The sequence below is a fragment of the Dromiciops gliroides genome, chromosome 6 (assembly GCF_019393635.1).
Source record: "Dromiciops gliroides isolate mDroGli1 chromosome 6, mDroGli1.pri, whole genome shotgun sequence".
Classification (NCBI taxonomy): domain Eukaryota; kingdom Metazoa; phylum Chordata; class Mammalia; order Microbiotheria; family Microbiotheriidae; genus Dromiciops; species Dromiciops gliroides.
This window is the reverse complement of record NC_057866.1, coordinates 122,388,761-122,407,426: the sequence shown is the minus strand read 5'-3', so window position 1 is coordinate 122,407,426 and position 18,666 is coordinate 122,388,761. Positions and strand designations below refer to the sequence as shown.

Below are 18,666 nucleotides of genomic sequence, written 5' to 3'. Positions count from 1 at the left end.
AAATAAATAATGAGTGAATGTACTGCTAGAGAAATGGTATTACTTAAATCTTGATATTTCCTATGTAAGTGAAACTACAGAAACACAGATTTTGAGAAATGAAAGAGATGCCCTTGTCCAGCTAGTCTAACCCATCACCAAAGAAATCCCCACTATAACTTACCCAAAGAGCATTTATATTTAGCCTCAGGTAGGGGGATCCTGCCAACTGTTCAGACAGCCCATTCCATTTTTCCATAGCTGTAATTGTTAGCAAGATTTTCTTAATTAATATCAAACCTAAATTGACCTCTTTGCCATTTTTACTTACACTCTTGCCCTTTCTTTCTACTCTGAGGTCCAGAATAGCAAATATAATGCAGCCTACACCTGAGAGACTTTAACATACTGGAAGACATTTATCATGTTGCATCTTTGTCTTTTGTTCTTCAAACGAAACATCCCCAGATCCCTCATGGACTCAAGGTCCTTTATCACTGTGATTGCCCTTTCTTCAACATTCTCCAGCTCATCGTTGTCCTTCTGAAACTGTGGCAGCCTGAACTGAACTGAGATAAGGGCTGATGAGGGCAGCCAACTGAGATTCTATAAGCTGTAAATCCCTCTCTTAGGGCTATGCCTCACTTAATTCAAGCCAAGACTAATTTACTTTTTTTTTTACTACTGCATTATACCACTTTCTCATATTGAATTCGCAATCCACTAAAACCCCATATCTTTTTCAGACAAATTGCTGTCAAACCATGCCTCCCCAACCTGTACTTATGAAGTTGATTTTTTTGAACCGAAGTGTGAGGTTTTTAATTTATTCTTATTGAATTTAATCTTATGAAATTTAGCCCAGTGCTATAACCTGTCAAGATCCTTTTGGATCCTGACTCTGTGATCATTCTCAGCATGGGATCTCCTAGAAATTTGATGAACATGCTGTCTTTGCCTTCATCTGAGACATTTATAAAAATGTTAACCAGCCAAAGGCCAAGGACAGGTTCTGGAACATGCTCTTGGAACCAGAAGGATGAAGGAAGTTGTCTTAAATGAAAGGATGTTTCCTTGATTTTTCTTGGGTGGGCAAATAAAAGAGTCGGTGTAGGTGATTTTCTCATGTATTCACAGGAAACAAGAAGCCTCACTATATGGAATAGTTTTAAGTATTTGTAAGAAGGCCAACCTATGAAGGTTATTGTGGCTTATGTGCCAACAGCTGTTGCAAAGGTTGAGGCAACAGAAATTTTACAGCCTCAATAAGACCTTCTTTATTAAAACATTGATGGTGAAAAAGTGGGCATAAAGAATGACTAGAAACATGGTGAAGAATATGACTTGGGATTAAGAAACAAGAGCCCAAAGACTTTAAAAGCTATGTAAACATCTCATGCTTACATACCATGAATACTTTATTAAAGAAGAGAGTTGAAAAACACTGGGTACAGCAAGTACCAGCTAACATCCTAAAAAAGAAATCGACTGTATTTTTAACAAACAGGAACTGACTTACTAATGAGGTAGTCATTCTCAACCAGCTGTCTTGTTAGAGAAAAGAACAAGACCAAATAATGAGAAAAAGATATAGTATCCTATTAAAACAGCTTCAGATGACCTATTTACATATTCTGCTTAGAAAAACAAAGGGAAAAAAAAGATGATAATAAATATTGGTGAGGCTTTGGGAAGACTAGTTCACTCATACAACTGTTTGTGGAGCTGTGAGTTAGTTCAACTCTTCTGGAAAGGAATTGGAATTAAGGACATTTTGCTGTACATAGAGGCTGATGAAATTGTGGCATATTAATATAAAGGAATTAATTATATTAATATAATTCCATGCAAGTAAAATATTAAACATTACAAGAAATGTGGCAAGATGCATATGAATTCATGGAGAACAGAGTGAAAAGAACTTGTACAATGACCACAATCATATAAAAGAAAATTACTCTGGAAGGCATCATAATTCTAATTTGTGTATGACAAACCTGTATTTGAGAGGACTGAAGCCTCCTCCTTCTGAGTAAGAGAGGTGATGGAGTATAGCTGTGAAATCAAGTATATGTCATATTTTACTAGGGTGTGTATTTGTTTCCCTTAGCTTGAACTACTTTGTTATGAGGGAGAGTTCTATTGAAGCAGGATTAGTCATTGACAAGTTATTATAATGTATTTTTTTTTTAGTGAGGCAATTGGGGTTAAGTGACTTGCCCAGGGTCACACAGCTAGTTATAATGTATTTTTAAAAATCAATACAATAGTAAAATAAATAACAAAACAGATATTGGCACCATTTCTTAAAGACGTTTAAGTGAAATGAATCCATTGTCATAACAAAGAGACCAAATGACCTTAGACATTATCTCAGTCAGGCAACAAGTATATATTTTCAGCAAGGGAGCATGTACTTAATATCTCTGATAAGAAGAGAGATTGGGCAGCCAGATTGAACCCTGATTCCATATAAACTCATTTGTAAAATTATATGGAAAAGGATGGTGGAAAATTATGAATAATATTCTTTCATGAAATAGAATTGGTGGAGGGACAAACAGGCTTACCAGAAATCTGATAGGTAAAGGACCTAATTTAATTTAGCCAGATCTTAGCAAGAACATTTAAAGTGAAGAGGAAAAAAAATAGATGAAAAATAGAAAAGATTTCTTCATGCTTTTGTAACAAATTTTCTTCTACTTCAATAACAGCGTCCTAGCTACATTTGACTCTAACTTCCTAATTATTGATGTTTTATATGAGAAAGTAGAAATGGCACTTTAAAGAAAACAAAGATTGGAAGAACAGCTGGACCAGCTGACATGTGTTTGCAGCTAATACCCCATACAATGTCCACATTGAGGGAGGGGTTTCCTGCAAATAATGAGGTTTTTCATTTTCTACTCTTTGCAAAAATATGAATTGTGAAATATTAAGAAGATCAAGGCAATTTAGTTACATATTTTTGACTCCTTAACTTTTGGGGAACAATTTTGTGAGAAAAAAAATTATAACTTTGAAGGCATCAACAGAAGCATTCCTTTCCTTCTCCCTGCCTTCAAGTAAACTTAATAATTTTACTGTTGTTAGGGGGAAGAGTTAAAAAATGCAAGACTAATAAGAGGAATTTTTTTTTTTATGGGGCAGTGGGAGTTAAGTGACTTGCCCAGGGTCACACACCTAGTAAGTGTCAAGTGTCTGAGGCCAGATTTGAACTCAGGTACTCCTGAATTCAGGGCCAGTGCTTTATCCACTGCGCCACCTAGCCGCCCCCAGGAATATTTTTTAAATGGATTATAGTTTAACATATAAAACAATTACATGACATAGAATACTATACCTACCAAACTAATTAGAAAACAAAAAAAAAGTATTCTGAAAGGTTATGTGACATATTAAGATATACTTTGGGACAACAGGAAGCTAAAATTATCATTCATGGTCTCAGGAAGATAGTAAAGCTGCCTGTTCTGTATTTCCAGTAACAACTTTACTTCCAAAGTGAAATCTGACAGTTTTTTATGCCAAGGCCTCATCTTTGTGACTTTGTATCCCTTAGGAGACATCAGCCCTCAACTTTTTTCTTATTTTAATTTAATCTAGCAGTAGTAATAACCTGGCCTATTGTGGAAATGAGCAATTTTTACTGAGAGCAGGCGATACTTTCTACCAAATATCTTATGTTGAATACTTTTTTGTTATGATATTTTCTCAACAGTCCAAACCCAAAAAATAAGTGGCAGAATGAGCTACTATAACCCTTTTCTCTGATAAACTAGTCAGTAAAGCCTCCCCCCATATAAAATATGGTAAAATGGCAACTGGTACCTTTTACACCTCAAAAATACCTTCTAGTTAAACTTTGTCCTCAGAATTGGTTTCCTAGACTGGCTATAAAAGATGAATAGAAAGGTTTTCCTTGTTCTCATATGTTTATTTTTTGGTAAATTTAATATTATTTTTGTAAAATTAATATTATAATCAGTAGAAAAGATCATTTTGTAACAGTATAAGGTCTAATTTCTTCATTTTGAACATTTTCTTTGAAGAGGATGAACATTGGTCTCAGAGTCTTCCTTGTGATAGCAGACAGCTTGCAGCAGAAAGATGGTGAGCCACCAATGCCAACAACAGGAGTCATTCTTCCCTCAGGAAATACTCTTCGTGTAAAGAAAATTTTTCTTAATAAAACTTTGACAGATGAAGAGGCAAAAGTCATAGGTTAGTGTTCATGTATCTCTAATAGTAAATTTTAATATTTCTCCTGTTTTAGAATTATAACTTTTTATAACTTTATAATCATAAATCCAATTATATACACTTGAAGTAATGAACATTTGAGTTTATGTCATTTCAAACATCTATTGAATTAGAGTAAATAACTTTTGAAGATGTATTTCATCTATATTTTGGGGTATTATTGTCCTTTTAATTCTATATATCCTTACGTAATTTCTATCACATTTCCCCTTTCTAGGAGAGAACATGTATTAGTCCCACGTACAATCATTTTAACAATAGTGAAACTGACCTCATCAGGATTCACAACTAAGTACTTTCATCTAAAAAAAGCAACAGTGTTTTCCTGCCTGTTCATATTATCTGTTTTTCTCTTCCTTTGAGCCCTAAATTTAAGGAAAGAACCAAACTACCCTTATCTTTCAGTCTTGACTTTATTTTACAAGTTAGGATACCAATTCTCAGCCTACTCATTAAGTTATTCATTAAGCAATGACTGGAATTTGGGTCTCCTGATTCCCAGCCCAGCACGTTTTTTGCTATTCTATTATCATAAGATCAAATGCAGAACTCATACTTATAGTTGAGTGGCTGTAAAAAAGCAAGCCTCCCTCTAAAATACCTTTTCTTTCCAGATCTCTTTTTTCCCCCATCTATACCTGCTGCTATTTTAGTCATTATTTTTATACATAAAGAAAAATAATCACTCAATTTTATTTTCCTGTTTTATACTTTTAAGATTTGCTTGGCAAAGAGTAGAAATTAAGTGACTTAGTTCAGACTCCTTGAAACATGGGTTCTTGAAGGATACACTCAGGGGCAGCTAGGTGGCGCAGTGGATAGAGCACTGGCCCTGGAGTCAGGAGTACCTGAGTTCAAATGCAGCCTCAGACACTTGACACTTACTAGCTGTGTGACCCTGGGCAAGTCACTTAACCCCAATTGCCTCACTTAAAAAAAAAAAAAGATACACTCAGGTTCAAGTCATGCCCTGGGTAAACATCTATTCAGAAGCATAGCTCATATGTCTATCAATATTTTCTTTTTACCAAACCAAACAAGAGGACATATTGAATCAAAGCAAAGTAATTTAACTAAAAAGAATAGTGAGGTACATAACAGGAGAAAGAAATTCCATATATATTGAGGTATACTTTTGCACACATTGTTATACTAAATCTGTTAGATAACTCTTATTGTTGCATTCCAGCTGAAAAACCTTTCTTTTTACCTGGGGAGCTGTTAATATCATCTGATCTGTTGATGTTATTACTGGACTGTCTTCTCTGATGTACTGATATCTTTTGGTTTGACACAGAGCTGCCATCAACTGAATTGATATTTAAATATGCTTGTTAGCTGTTGTACTACAACTGATAAATAACCTTCTACAGAAGAGTTCTTAAAGCTTTTTTTTTTGCCAGTATAACTCCTAGCCTAGGGATTGTGTAGCTCTTTTGTGAGTCAGAACTAATTCCTACCTAACCAGTACAGTCAAAAATCATCTAGGTCAGATCTGCCTTTTAAAATCTTGTAGTACCTTTTTAGTTACTCTGGAACTTCATTGTTTGAGGCTGAGTGGAGTTGGTGACCTTTGTCTTACAAACCCACTGATACTGCCCCTAAATCTATACTTACCCTACACTGAATAAATTTATTTTTCAACAAATATAATTATACTGAATTATTTTTGAACCAGGGGAAATTTTAAGTAATTCCATATTTTAGTATTATTATGCCAAGATTTTAGTTAGTAATTTGGCTAATTACTACTCTGATGCCCCAAATTACATTGTATAATCTTTAAAGAAAAATGAGTTATTTTGTTTCCTGCCTGCCATTTGATTCAGACTTATGGAAAAGTAAAAGCACATTCTCCCAAATTGCCCCCTTGGGAAACTTAAAGTTCCATACAAAATTTTGTGATAATTAAAAATTTGATAAATATAGTTCCTGGGTAATTTATTTTTTTTGCATAATCATTTTATTAATAGACCAGCAGGTTATTAATAAAAGGATGGTCAATGACTGTATCTCTCAGACCAAAGGCAAAAATGGCAGTAGACTCATGGTTTATATACTCTTCTAAATGTAAGAGGTCCATCACATAGCAATCAAATCAAATTGGTTGATATGACTGTTATATTAAAATGAAGTCTGGGGATATGTGAGCTAGGTCACTCAAATCTTGGTATTAAAAAAAAAAAAAAGACCTCAGAAAAAGAATGCAAACCTTACCCAAGCTGAGGAGGGCACAAAATTTCCACCTAGGTGTGGTTTGGTACAGGCTAAATCTCATCAGTAGTCCTTCAGTTATCTAGATAAATGGATCTGTCTCCCCCCCAAGATTCTTTGACCCTGATGAATCTTATTTTCAAAGAGAACTGCACCTTGGAGTGGGTGGGTGGGGGGAGGGAAGAAAGGACTAAGTAAAAGGGGGAGAACACTGGGAGCCCCCTAAATATTGGTTATAATTACTTCTCATAATTTTGTTAATGTTTTTAACCCAAAATATCTAACTTCCATGTAGTCTTCTTTTACAGTTGGAGAAATCTGATTGAACCATATCTAGACTGGGTTCTTTTTGTTGTTTTAAAGTTGTTTGATTTCAAATTCCTTGATCAAGTAAAATTTAAGATATTTAATTAGCATGATTAGTGAATGGGATTTTTCTTGATAAATTAATATTCTGCGTAACCAAGGGTTAATTTTACATCCCATTCCCCTGTTACTTCTTCATTCTAATAATGCTTTTATGTTCTTTATCCAGTATCTATTTGAACTTCATCCTTTCTTACTTTTTTGGGGGGGGAGGGTTGTGAGGCAGTTGGGGTTAAGTGACTTGCCCAGGGTCATACAGCTAGTAAGTGTAAGTGTCTGAGGCCGGATTTGAACTCAGGTCCTTCCTCCTGACTCCAGGGCCGGTGCTCTATCCACTGTGCCACCTAGCTGCCCCCCTTTCTTACTTCTTTACAGTTAGCTTCAACATGCTCTGCTCTGATCATATCACTCTTCTCAAAGACCTCCAGTGGGTGGGTATTCATAGTTTTTACCTGCCTTTACAGCTTCTCTTTTATTAGCCTACATTCCATCTAAACTCTTCTTAGCATTCCTTCTCATGCTACCCTTTCCTCTCTTGTCCCTTTGTTCTTGCATTCAGAATGGGTCCTTCCTCCATTTCTTGCCTTTTTTTTGCTATTCACTATATCCAGAATATTCTTTTCCCATTTTTTAGTAAATCAAAATCCTCTTCTTCCCTTCTAGGGAAGAGAATATTTTTTATTCATATTTTGTATGGACTTCTCCTTTGCACTTACTTTCAAATCTGTATCATAGTCTTTCATGACTTATTTTCCATGTTTTATTATATGACCTTACGGGACAGGAATGATGTCTGATTTCTTTCCATTCTGAAGCAGTACAGCTCTTGGCACCTAGTCAGTGATGTTAGTTAAATGATTTTTGATTTTCTGGTTGTTGAAGTGAACATATAGCCATGGCACATCTTTGAATGTCATGCCCTGCTTTTTTGCAGTTTGATTCTTTGTAACTTGTTACTGCTGGTTTGTTTTTGTTTTTTTAATTTGGTGCTGATTTCTTGAAATTGCCAGAGAACCTTGGTTTTACTCTACCTTCTTTATAAAACACAAGCTTCTATTAGGCATTTTAGAAACAAAAAATATACCCTTTGAAATGTTGAGTAACATATCTGCTAATAGGATGGGAGAAGCTCCATAGGCAGCAGTAACAGAGAGGGACTTGGAAGTGGAGAACTTGGATTTGAATCCTGACTGCTATTTATTTATGGGTGTGACCTTGGGCAAATCATTTGTTTCCCTAGGCCTCAGTTACTTCATTTTCAATATTAGGTGGCTGCAGGTTTAAGATCCTTTTCATTTTCAAATCTCTGATCTTATGAAGTTAATATTCAGAACTTTTTCTTTTAAACCTTTATGTCAGAAACTGTGTTGAGAGATTGAAGGGCTGTTTTGTGAATTATTTGTCTTTTACAAACTCTATAATTTTTTTAGTAATGTTCATTCAGTGACTTTTCCCTCATCCCTGATAATGAAGGAATATTATGACCTAAGCAATCAAAATGGCAAATAATCCAACAAGCTTTTTATTTGTATTGTCAATTCTTGTTTGTCGTCAAGACTACAATAGAACAGAGGTGTGAGTAATCCCAAATGGCATGTCATGGGGAGAAATGTTTTTTATAATGAGTTTTTACAGTTACCTTTGAAAATTTGTTCATCTTACATTCTGGTCCTTCATCTCAAACAAAAAAAATAAAGCCATATTGTTAAGACATAATTTAGTAGCAAATAGGGCCTAATTTCTCCATTTCCCCTCCCTTGCTCAATTCTGAGCTAGGAATTAATAGTACTTATATTTTTATATGTACCTTTCTGATATGCTTCCCAAAAGCTGAAGAGATGTCAAGAATTTGGGTGTCAGGGGCAAAATAACAGTAGAAATGACAGTAAAGCTATAATTATATGGATTAAATGCTGTCAGTACTGAGTGTCTTAATTAAAGTATCAATAAAACAACTAGAATACGCCACTAATCTTGAAAGTAATAGTTGTATAAGGTTGGTAATTAAATTACTTGCTTTTGCTATGTTTTCTTCTGCTATTATTAAAATGATCAAACTTTGAGTGTCCAGAACTAATACTATGTGGTAGAATTTTTCGGAGTGGCAGAAGGAAGACAGCCTGGTATTGAAAGTTTGTTGTAGTTAATTTATAGACAATCAGATGTATATTTTATCATGTTTCAGCTGTAAAATTTTCAGGTATTAACAACAGTATTTCATAGTTGTGATTCATTAATATTTAGCTTGAGGTAGGAAGAGAAATCATAAAGGTAAAAAGTATGTAAGAAAAAGTAGCCCTGTTCTCTTTCTTTTTCAGGAATGTCAATATACTACCCTCAAGTAAGAAAAGCATTAGACAGCATACTTAGACATTTAGACAAAGAAGTTGGAAGACCAATGTGTATGACTAGTGTACAAATGTCTAATAAGGAGCCTGAAGATATGATCACGTATGTAATGCATTATTTTGTTTCTCAATGTTATTTCTCTGTGTATTAACAGAATAAAGATTGGCACATTTCTACTTACCTGGTCCTTAACTGTCCTTAACTTTTTTTAAAGTATGCCCAAATTAGCCTTTGGTCCTTTTATATTGTCTTTCTTTAAAATCCCCAAGTCCTGGTGTTTTTGAAGTGCTGCAAAATCAGCTTAATGTTGTTGAGTTGTTTCCTTTTAAAAAAAAAAAAGGACCAAGTTAATATTTTTCCTTCAATTAACAACCATTTTTCTCTTTGTTTCCCTTCCCCCTAACCCCAAGACAATAAGAACAACTAATATTCCCAAGTAACAAATATGTAAAAAAAATTCTTCCATTTGTTATGTCCAAAAATATGTATCTCGTTGTGTGTCTTGAGTCTTCTACCACTCTCAGGAGGTTTCAGGTCCTATAGAATCTTAGTTGATCATTTTATTGATTAGTGTTCTTAAGTGTTTCAAAGTTGTTTGTCTTCGTAACAGCATTATACAAAATCATTTTTAGTAGAAACTAACCCTGGCAATTCAAAGTATGAAAGGGACTTCAGAGACCTTCTGTTTCAAACCATTCCTGAACAACTTTCTTCTCCCCTATTTTACCAACCACATACCCCAAAATAGTCAACCATTTTTTGCTTGATGATCTCTAATGAAGTCCACTACTTGAGGAGGCAGTCCATTCCCCATTTTTGGAAACCCTAATGCTAATAGAGTTTTTCTTTAAATCTACTTCTGAAACTTCAATCCAGTATTCCTAGTTCTCCTTCCTAGTAGTAATTTATTTTCAGGCTAGGTATTATGGTAAGGATTCTCTACATTTGACATGAAATTCATAAGGGTAGAACATTTTCTTAAATAAATGCAGTTTAGGAGTGGCCTAGTTCTGCCTAAAAGTAGTCTTGTCTGATCACATTAGTCAAGACCTATTCTTCACCTAATAAGCTGACGATGTAAATTAGATATATTAGATATGAAGAAAATTTATCAACACTATTTTTTTTTTTGCTGGGCATTTGGGGTTAAGTGACTTGCCCAGGGTCACACAGCTAGTAAGTGTTAAATGTCTGAGGCTGGATTTGAACTTAGGTCCTCCTGAATCCAGGGTCAGTATTCTATCCACTGTACCACCTAGCTGCCCCTTATCAGTACTATTTTGATCCTGGTTTGTTTCCTTATGCAAAACACAAACTTTTTTTGTCCACTTAGAATTCTACAAATATAAAATAAATAGAATGATATAGTAGTTTTATTGGTAAATTACATTCACTCATATTGAATAAAGGACTAATTGTGATTTGAAAAACAACACCCTTGGCCTTCTACTTTCCTAAGCTTTCTTGAGTTTTCCTGTTACTTTTAGATAGCAAGCATGATAGCCCTGTTGACTGTTGAATTGTGCAACATATCATAGCTTCATTTGTTTTGGGGATTCTTCTTTATGTTGATTTTTGTATTATCTGTTTGGCAGTTTAAGTTTATAATACTACTTTTGCATATCTCTAATGTTATTTTCTATATTTTGTCTAGAATATGGTTGTAATTAGATTTCAAATACTTTAAACGCCTTAATTCCATTAATAATTTGCACTTAATTATGATTTATTTTTCAGAGGTGAGAGAAAACCGAAGATTGATTTGTTTAGAACATGTATTGCTGCTATCCCAAGATTGATTCCAGATGGTATGAGCAGAACTGACCTCATTGAATTGTTAGCAAGGTAAATGAGATAAAACTATTGTTTGCTATGGTGATTTTGATACTTGCATTTGAACTTTAGATCACCAATAGAGCTCTTGTTAATGTCTTTAAAGTGAACAAATAAAATAAATTTTACGCCCTGTATTTTATTTGGCATCCTAATTATCACTTTTTCTCTTAACTCTCTGTCAAGCTTGTGGTTCCCATTCATTTTAACTTCCACGTCTCATCTTGAATCCCCTACAAATCTCACTTCAAATTTTCAGCTATATTATCTGTGATTTGGATCTGTCCTCATTGATTCTTAATTTTTTCATCTTGTGATTCTCCATGATGTTTCTTGGGACTTATATGCTTGCGTCATCCCTTTACATACAAAGCAGTTATTGTGTATAATGCCTAGGCCATCATCATGTTTATTTGGACAAATACCAAAATTAAATCTGCCTCTCCAACTGTTGCTTTGACATCTCATTTTCACTTCTCTCCATTGGTGACCTTAGTGTTTGACCATTGTTCTCTTTTTTGTTGTTTTTGTTAGTAGAAGTTTGTCTTTTTATTAAAAATGACATTTTAAAAATCCCTAATATATGTATCAAAAATATTTCCAAGTTTTGATTAAGGATTCCATAGTAACCATACTCTTTTTTTTGGTGTAGTTAGAATAGCAAAGTGAACAATTTAATTGTGCAGTATATTTTACACTGAACTTTTAAAACATCAGCAGTTTTCTCAGTCACTTACATCTACCTGTATGAGTAAATTGAGGTAAATGTAATTGACTGAGGTTTTAAGAATACTTACAGTCATAGATTTTAGAATTAGGAAGGGCCTTAGAGGCCTTCTTTTCAAACCCCTTATTTTATTGTTAAGGATATTCCTCACTAAGAAGTCGTACTGAGGGGCAGCTAGATGGCGCAGTGGATAGAGTACCGGCCCTGGAGTCAGGAGTACCTGAGTTCAAATCCGGCCTCAGACACTTAACACTTACTAGCTGTGTGACCCTGGGCAAGTCACTTAACCCCAATTGCCTCACCAAAAAAAAAAAAGAAGTCGTACTGACTTCTAGAACATATGTCCCTTACATTTCTCATTGCCCTTGCCTTCAGATGCGCGCGCGCGCGCGCGCACACACACACACACACACACACACACATGCATGCACACACATATGCACGCTAAGATGTTTTGAGTTGTAATTAGTGAGTAGAGTGGTATTTGTTGTCAAGGATATAAGGGAAAATAATTGAATCTTGGGAGAAAATCACTGCTTTCCTTTAATGTTCCCAGATTTGATTCAATTCAAGAAAGAAATGCTTTAATTTTTTAGTGAGAGTGAGTTGTTTTTTTATAGTTACCTGGGAGCACTTGAAAGGTTAAAACAAAGACAAAACCCTTTTAGTAAAGTTGAGCTCTTCGTGATATCATGAATTTTAAAAAATTCCATAAACCAAATTCCCTTTCAATTCCCATTCACTCTTTCTACCTTAAGCATTCCAGTTGTCCCAGCAGTTTCACCAATCCCCTACCCCAAAAGAAACCTAAATTTCCACAGTACCTACCAAAATGAAATCATAAACACGTTAAAAAAAACTTCAAGAGAATAAAACACATGTACTTTACCCCCTCAGAATTAAACAACAGTTTGCCTCACAGTTTGCTTTGCTTTTTTTTTTTTAACTACTTTCAGAGCATTTTTTTTTTCATTTCCTAATTCATTTACTTCAGAAGAGATAGTCTATATTGTTTCCAGGTACTTTAGATTAGGAATGATTTCCTGTGATGTACTTAACTGTGGTGAAATTCCACTATAATAGAAAACTTTGGATCACTTTTAGATTTTGTCATAGTAGTATTTGACTTGTATTTAGTCTCTCAGGAATGCTTATAAATCTTCAAGGCTTTAATTAGCCAAACTGGAATACTATGTTACTTTACACAGCAGGTAGTAAATTTATGAAATGTTACCCTGAAAAATTGTATAGACTAAAAATACATAAATAGCTTCATGGATAATAGATCCATAATGCTTATGTGGGGTAGCTAGAGCTATTTGGATAACCATTTAAGATCAGTATCATAGAAAGCAGTTAACATCCTCTCTTACAGAATGACAGAGATAAGAGTACTAGGCCTGATAGACCATTGGTCTGACCCTATATGTCATTTCTTATGTTCTTGTGTAACTACTACTGCTTTGTGACTTGCTCCCAAGTCTGCCTAGCTGTCATCAATTTTCTCTTCAGTCTCATTGTCAGTTGAAGGTTGGCTTAGTGAAGACCAGAACTGAGTTCAGCAGGGTGAAGACTGGGATATCTCCCTTCTCCTATACCACACAACTCTTCTCCTCTGTCATTGTGGATAACTCCATCTTCCCAGCTTTCCAAGCATGTAATTGTAGCGTATTTTTAATACTACCTACTTATCTTACTCATTCAGGCTATTTCTAACTCTGATGCATTTGTCCTGATAGTCAATCTCCAAAATGATTTCTTCTTGCCCAGGACTTGAATCTCTTGTTCTCATATTAATATATTGTTAGTTATTCTTTCTACTGCAACCATTTCTTTTATGGTTTTCCTGTTTATCATTCACTTCCTTATGTTCTGTGGAAAGTCCTGTTTTTTAAAAAAATTGCATTCATTTCCCATTGTTTTCATGCTTTAAAAAAATACTTTACCAGGTCTTCTTTCCTTATTATCATATATAGACATAGATTCTTTAATCTTGAAGGCTTTCTCCTATGTTGTTTCACCTTCATTTCCTTAATCATTTCCTTCAGCTCTTACCCTATTAACTTCATTTTCCCTATGTTTGCTATCTGATCTATTAAGTTCCATTTTTTACTCCCATCACCAATAATTGTTTTTATAATATTCCTTTATGTTTTGTTGCATTTTGTTCATAATCAGCCATCTCATATTTAGCTGTGTCACAATTTGTTATAGACAGAAACAATTTTGATAATTGATGCCCATCTGAGGGACAGCACCGTGACATGGTGCTCTAAAGACTTTTCCCATATATAGTCAAAAATTATTGTCAACTCTAAGAAAAATTAATAAAAATACGTATTGAGAGACTAATTTTAAAGATGAATAGGTTTCTTTAAAAATGAAATATATTTTATCTTCCTCTAAAGTGATTGATAATGATGAAGCTTCTTGCTGAAACAATTCTATGAACAGGTTAACTTTAAATGGGAGGAAATATCTGTAGATTAATATATTGATGGGAGGAGCACAGAAAAGGGCCCTGTGGACCCAAACTTAATATTTCTAGTTATTTCTTATGCAACAACTGATAATATGCATTTTCAGGCTTAAGTTTATCTAAATTTTGTGAAGGTTTTGAAGCTTGCTAACTAAACTTTGTTCTTGGTAGGCTCACAATTCATATGGATGAAGAACTACGTGCTCTGGCTTTCAATACTCTGCAGGCACTAATGCTTGATTTTCCAGATTGGCGGGAAGATGTTCTTTCAGGATTTGTTTATTTTATTGTACGTGAAGTTACTGATGTCCATCCTACACTTCTTGACAATGCTGTAAAAATGTTGGTGCAGTTAATAAATCAGTGGAAACAAGCAGCCCAAATGCACAATAAAAATCAAGACTCTCAGGTATCATACTTATGACAAATCTACTGTAAAAAATATTTGAAGATAGCTTGACTTCTTTCTCTTAAAAATAAAACCATGTCATTTGATTATAAATGTATAAGTTGTTACAAATGCCAAAATGTACATGAACATAACCACAAGTTATTCTTTCTTTTTCTACTTCAAAAGATGCTTAATTTTATTTATATGATGATTCCTTACACTAAATTATATTATAAATCCTCTGTTTCAATAGTTGCTCTTGTAGTCTTAAAAGCCATCCGTTATTGACCAGTATTTTTAGCAATGAACTTATTTACCCTGAATGACATGAATTTCATCCAGGTTCTAAGCCTTTCCAGTTTGTTATAGTACCTTTCAGAATTTATGCTCCACATTCATATCCTTTATAATATTACCAGGTCACCTCTTTGCCATTAAAGCAATAACTCATCTTTAGTTCCCTAATATTTCATTAAGATTACTTCCCTTATTCTTAAGAGGTTTATAAATTTCTGTACAGTTTATGTTCCATAAACTCCTTTTCTTTCTGCCTTTGGTAGCTCAAAAGTGACAGTCTCCTTTCAGGAAGGAAACCATACTTGGGATATAAAAAATTCTTATTGGTCTTTTGCTGGAGCACTTTAATACCACTTGCTCCAAGTTATCCTTCACTGTTTCTTTCAAGCAAATAGTAGGTGTGTTTATTGTACTTTTATTTTAGATGCCCAGTAAACGTATATTGATTGATTGTAAGGGTTGCATGGAATAAGAGAATTGCAGAACTGGAAAGGATCAACTCCTTCATTTTACCCATTGATAAAAGAATGTGCGAGAGAGGTTCCCTGTCTTGTTGAATGTTGCAGTTACTTTGTGTAACAAAAACTGGGCCTATAACCTGAATCTTTGTACCACTTGCTCCAGGGCTCTTTGCCTCTGCTTTTCTGTGTTTTTGGATACCAAGTCTTATTTTTAGTATAATAATTTAAAAGGACCTTGTGGTCAACCCACTGGCAATTGTAACACTATTTTTGCAATGGAAGTAGTCACTTTTTCATTTGTCTGTTCTCAATATGCATTTCCACATGTTGAATTTTATTAAAATAGTTTATCCCTCTATCCATGATTATTATATGGGGAATTCCTATGTTTTGTTTTTACTGTTATCAGAAAGGCTGCAATAACTAATTTAATTTTTTAAAGCGTGACATATCTAATGGAGCTGCCCATACCCTTCCTTTGGAGAGGATCCCATATTCCAATGTATTCCATGTGGTGGAAGGATTCGCACTTGTCATTCTTTGTAGCAGTCGTCCTGCCACTAGGAGATTAGCTGTCGGTGTCCTTAGAGAAATACGAGCTTTATTTGCACTTTTGGAAATTTCTAAGGTAAGATTAAGAAATTTCAGATAATTTTTGTCCATTCTACAGCTTTTCTTAAGCATTATTACATTTTTCAGAGGATTATATATATATTATTTTAGGGTGATGATGAATTGGCCATAGATGTGATGGACAGATTGAGCCCATCCATTCTTGAGAGCTTCATACACCTCACTGGGGCTGATCAGGTAAGAGTGTGGGTTTTTTGCCATAATGTTGTCTTGCTAAAGAATATTATCTTAGGGGCAGCTAGGTGGTGCAGTGGATAGAGCACTGGCCTTGGAGTCAGGAGTACCTGGGTTCAAATGCAGCCTCAGACATTTAACACTTACTAGCTGTGTGACCCTGGGCAAGGCACTTAAATTATACCAAGTTTGATATTTTTAATCTGTAATAGTCAAATAAATGATATCAATGTAAAGTTGCCATCTAGCTATACCGTCTAAAAATCTAATGAGTGGTCGCCAATAAATTAGAAGCTTTAGTAAGAGTTCAGACTTTTAAGTATTTATTAAAGAGCATTAGGATCTGATGATCAGAGAGAAAGGTAAAAATCTAACTATTTCTAAGAGACCCCATCATCTGACCTGCCATAATGAGGTCAGGAACAAAAAGGACCCATTGCTTCATTCCTCCCTCCAGAAGTCTCTTGTCTGAACTGGAAACATCAGACATCACTTCCTGACACCAAGGAACTGACCTTCCAAGCCACATAGCTTGCCCTCAGATGCCTTCTCCTTATGGTGGAGCTTTCCTATAGTATCTCTCCAGCAGGGGGCATCACTCCAATTGTCATACCAAACAAATGTGTAATCTAAATGGTTAGACTTTGTATTTGATTTTCATGGAATAAAATTGTTTCTGAATTGGCAATGTAGTATATATGATGCAAAGAGCAAAGATTTTGGAGTCAGAAGAATTGGGTGGGATTCCACATCTGTAAAACAATGTGGTTAGACTAAATAGCCTCTAAGATCCTTTCTGGCTCTAGAACTATGATCCTGTTAGTGGCCATAGTATGTTCATATAATTTTATTTTCAAGGTATTATATTTAAATGAGTAAGAGTAAAAATGTCTTGTAAATAGTGAAGCAGCTAGTTCAGAGATCAGTCAACCACTACTTTCTTAATTGATTTAATTGCTTTAATTGCAGTAGAAAAAAAATAATACCTATAATTCCAAAACAACAAGGAAGTTTGCATATGTTTTACTTAATTTCCTATTTAGGTTACAAAATGACACTCTTTAAATGTCTTTATTCTGAAATGAAAGAAACCAAGAATATTATGTGAATATCCACCAATTTTATTACTTAGGGCTTTTTAGGGAGGAGAGAAGGGGTTGCCTTCAGAGAATGTGGAGAGATGTGTTTTTTGCTTGTATGTAGATAGTTAAAATTTATGATTAGTAAAATACATGATTCTTTCAGCAAGCCAAATATGCTTAAGAATCTTTTCAGTTTAGAAATACATATCTGAAAAAAGTTTTATTGTGTTATTTTTTTTAATATTGTGCTCATCAGTCTTCCAAACTAGGCCTTCTGCAATTTAAGTGTTCTGTCTGGTAATATTTGAACAAAATTGAACGTAGCATTTAGTTGTGCAGTTTAATACAAATATCATTAGGCAAATTTTTAAGAGTATATACCTGATAAACAAATCACTCTTCTAAACAAAGAAACAGTACTGTGTGGGGCATAAGGGAAAACTACTACCTTTATTTTACTTTGGTTTTCTCTAGCAATTTTGGGAGCAAAGACAAAAGGAATCTATTTACCACTTAGAGTCAAAAGACTGTTTTACAGAGCTTTGAAGCAGCCCTGAATATGCAAATTTTTTTCTCCACAGACAACTTTACTGTACTGCCCTGGCTCTATAGATTTGCAAACATTGGCCGAGTGGAGCTCCTCTCCCATCAGCCACCAGTTTGATGTTATCAGTCCATCCCATATATGGATATTTGCACATGTGACCCAGGGGCAGGATCCGTGGATAATTAGTCTGTCAAGTTTCATGAAACAAGAAAATCTTCCAAAATACTGCCCTACTGCTGTGAGCTATGCTTGGATGTTTGCATACACAAGACTTCAGTTGTTATCTCCACAGGTTGACATAAAGTGAGTTCCTCTCGATTGTAATTAAAATGAATGCATTCTAATTTTGACTTTCATGAGATAGCATTTCTAAAAGTTCTGAAAATAAATTCAAAGAATAATGTGCTGTAACATCATAAAAAGGAAAAAAGGTGGGCATAGGAAATAAATGTATGGATCTCTTCTACCTCTATCTTTTGGTTTCTTTTTCCTCTTTTTCTTCCTCTTCTCATTGGGTAAGGGAGGCAGTTTAGATAAAAGAAAACAGGGTCTGAAGAGACTGGAATGAGTTGGGGAAAACCCAAGCTTGCATCTTTCTAAATTTGCCCTGATTTCATGATTCCTATAATTAATAACATTCACCATTTATTTCAACTGTTTCTAGGGCTGTAAGCAAAATTATAGAATGACAAAGTTTGAATTTATTACTCTCAGCTCCCTTTTCACTACCTTAAATTCATCTTTTCCCAAATGAGAACAGCATCCTTATATTGTCCTCTGGCTGTCCAGACTTGTCTGCTGACTTCCTTTTTGCTTCAGTCAGAATTCTAGTTCCCTGAGTAATTAAAAACTCTTAACTTGGTGTTGACCT

General features: G+C 34.5%; 1 protein-coding gene across 4 annotated transcripts in view; it reads left to right on the top strand.

The window, feature by feature from the left end:
• The window catches only part of FRYL (FRY like transcription coactivator), a 194,466-nt gene that overhangs the window by 66,687 nt on the left and 109,113 nt on the right, over positions 1-18,666 (top strand). For all 4 annotated transcript variants that reach the window (XM_043970629.1, XM_043970630.1, XM_043970632.1 and 1 more), the window contains 7 exons: positions 4,032-4,203; positions 9,141-9,273; positions 10,909-11,016; positions 14,382-14,619; positions 15,802-15,987; positions 16,083-16,169; positions 17,830-18,098. In XM_043970629.1, the coding sequence (XP_043826564.1) occupies positions 4,032-4,203; positions 9,141-9,273; positions 10,909-11,016; positions 14,382-14,619; positions 15,802-15,987; positions 16,083-16,169; positions 17,830-18,098 (1,193 nt within the window). The remainder of the gene's footprint in view (positions 1-4,031; positions 4,204-9,140; positions 9,274-10,908; positions 11,017-14,381; positions 14,620-15,801; positions 15,988-16,082; positions 16,170-17,829; positions 18,099-18,666) is intronic.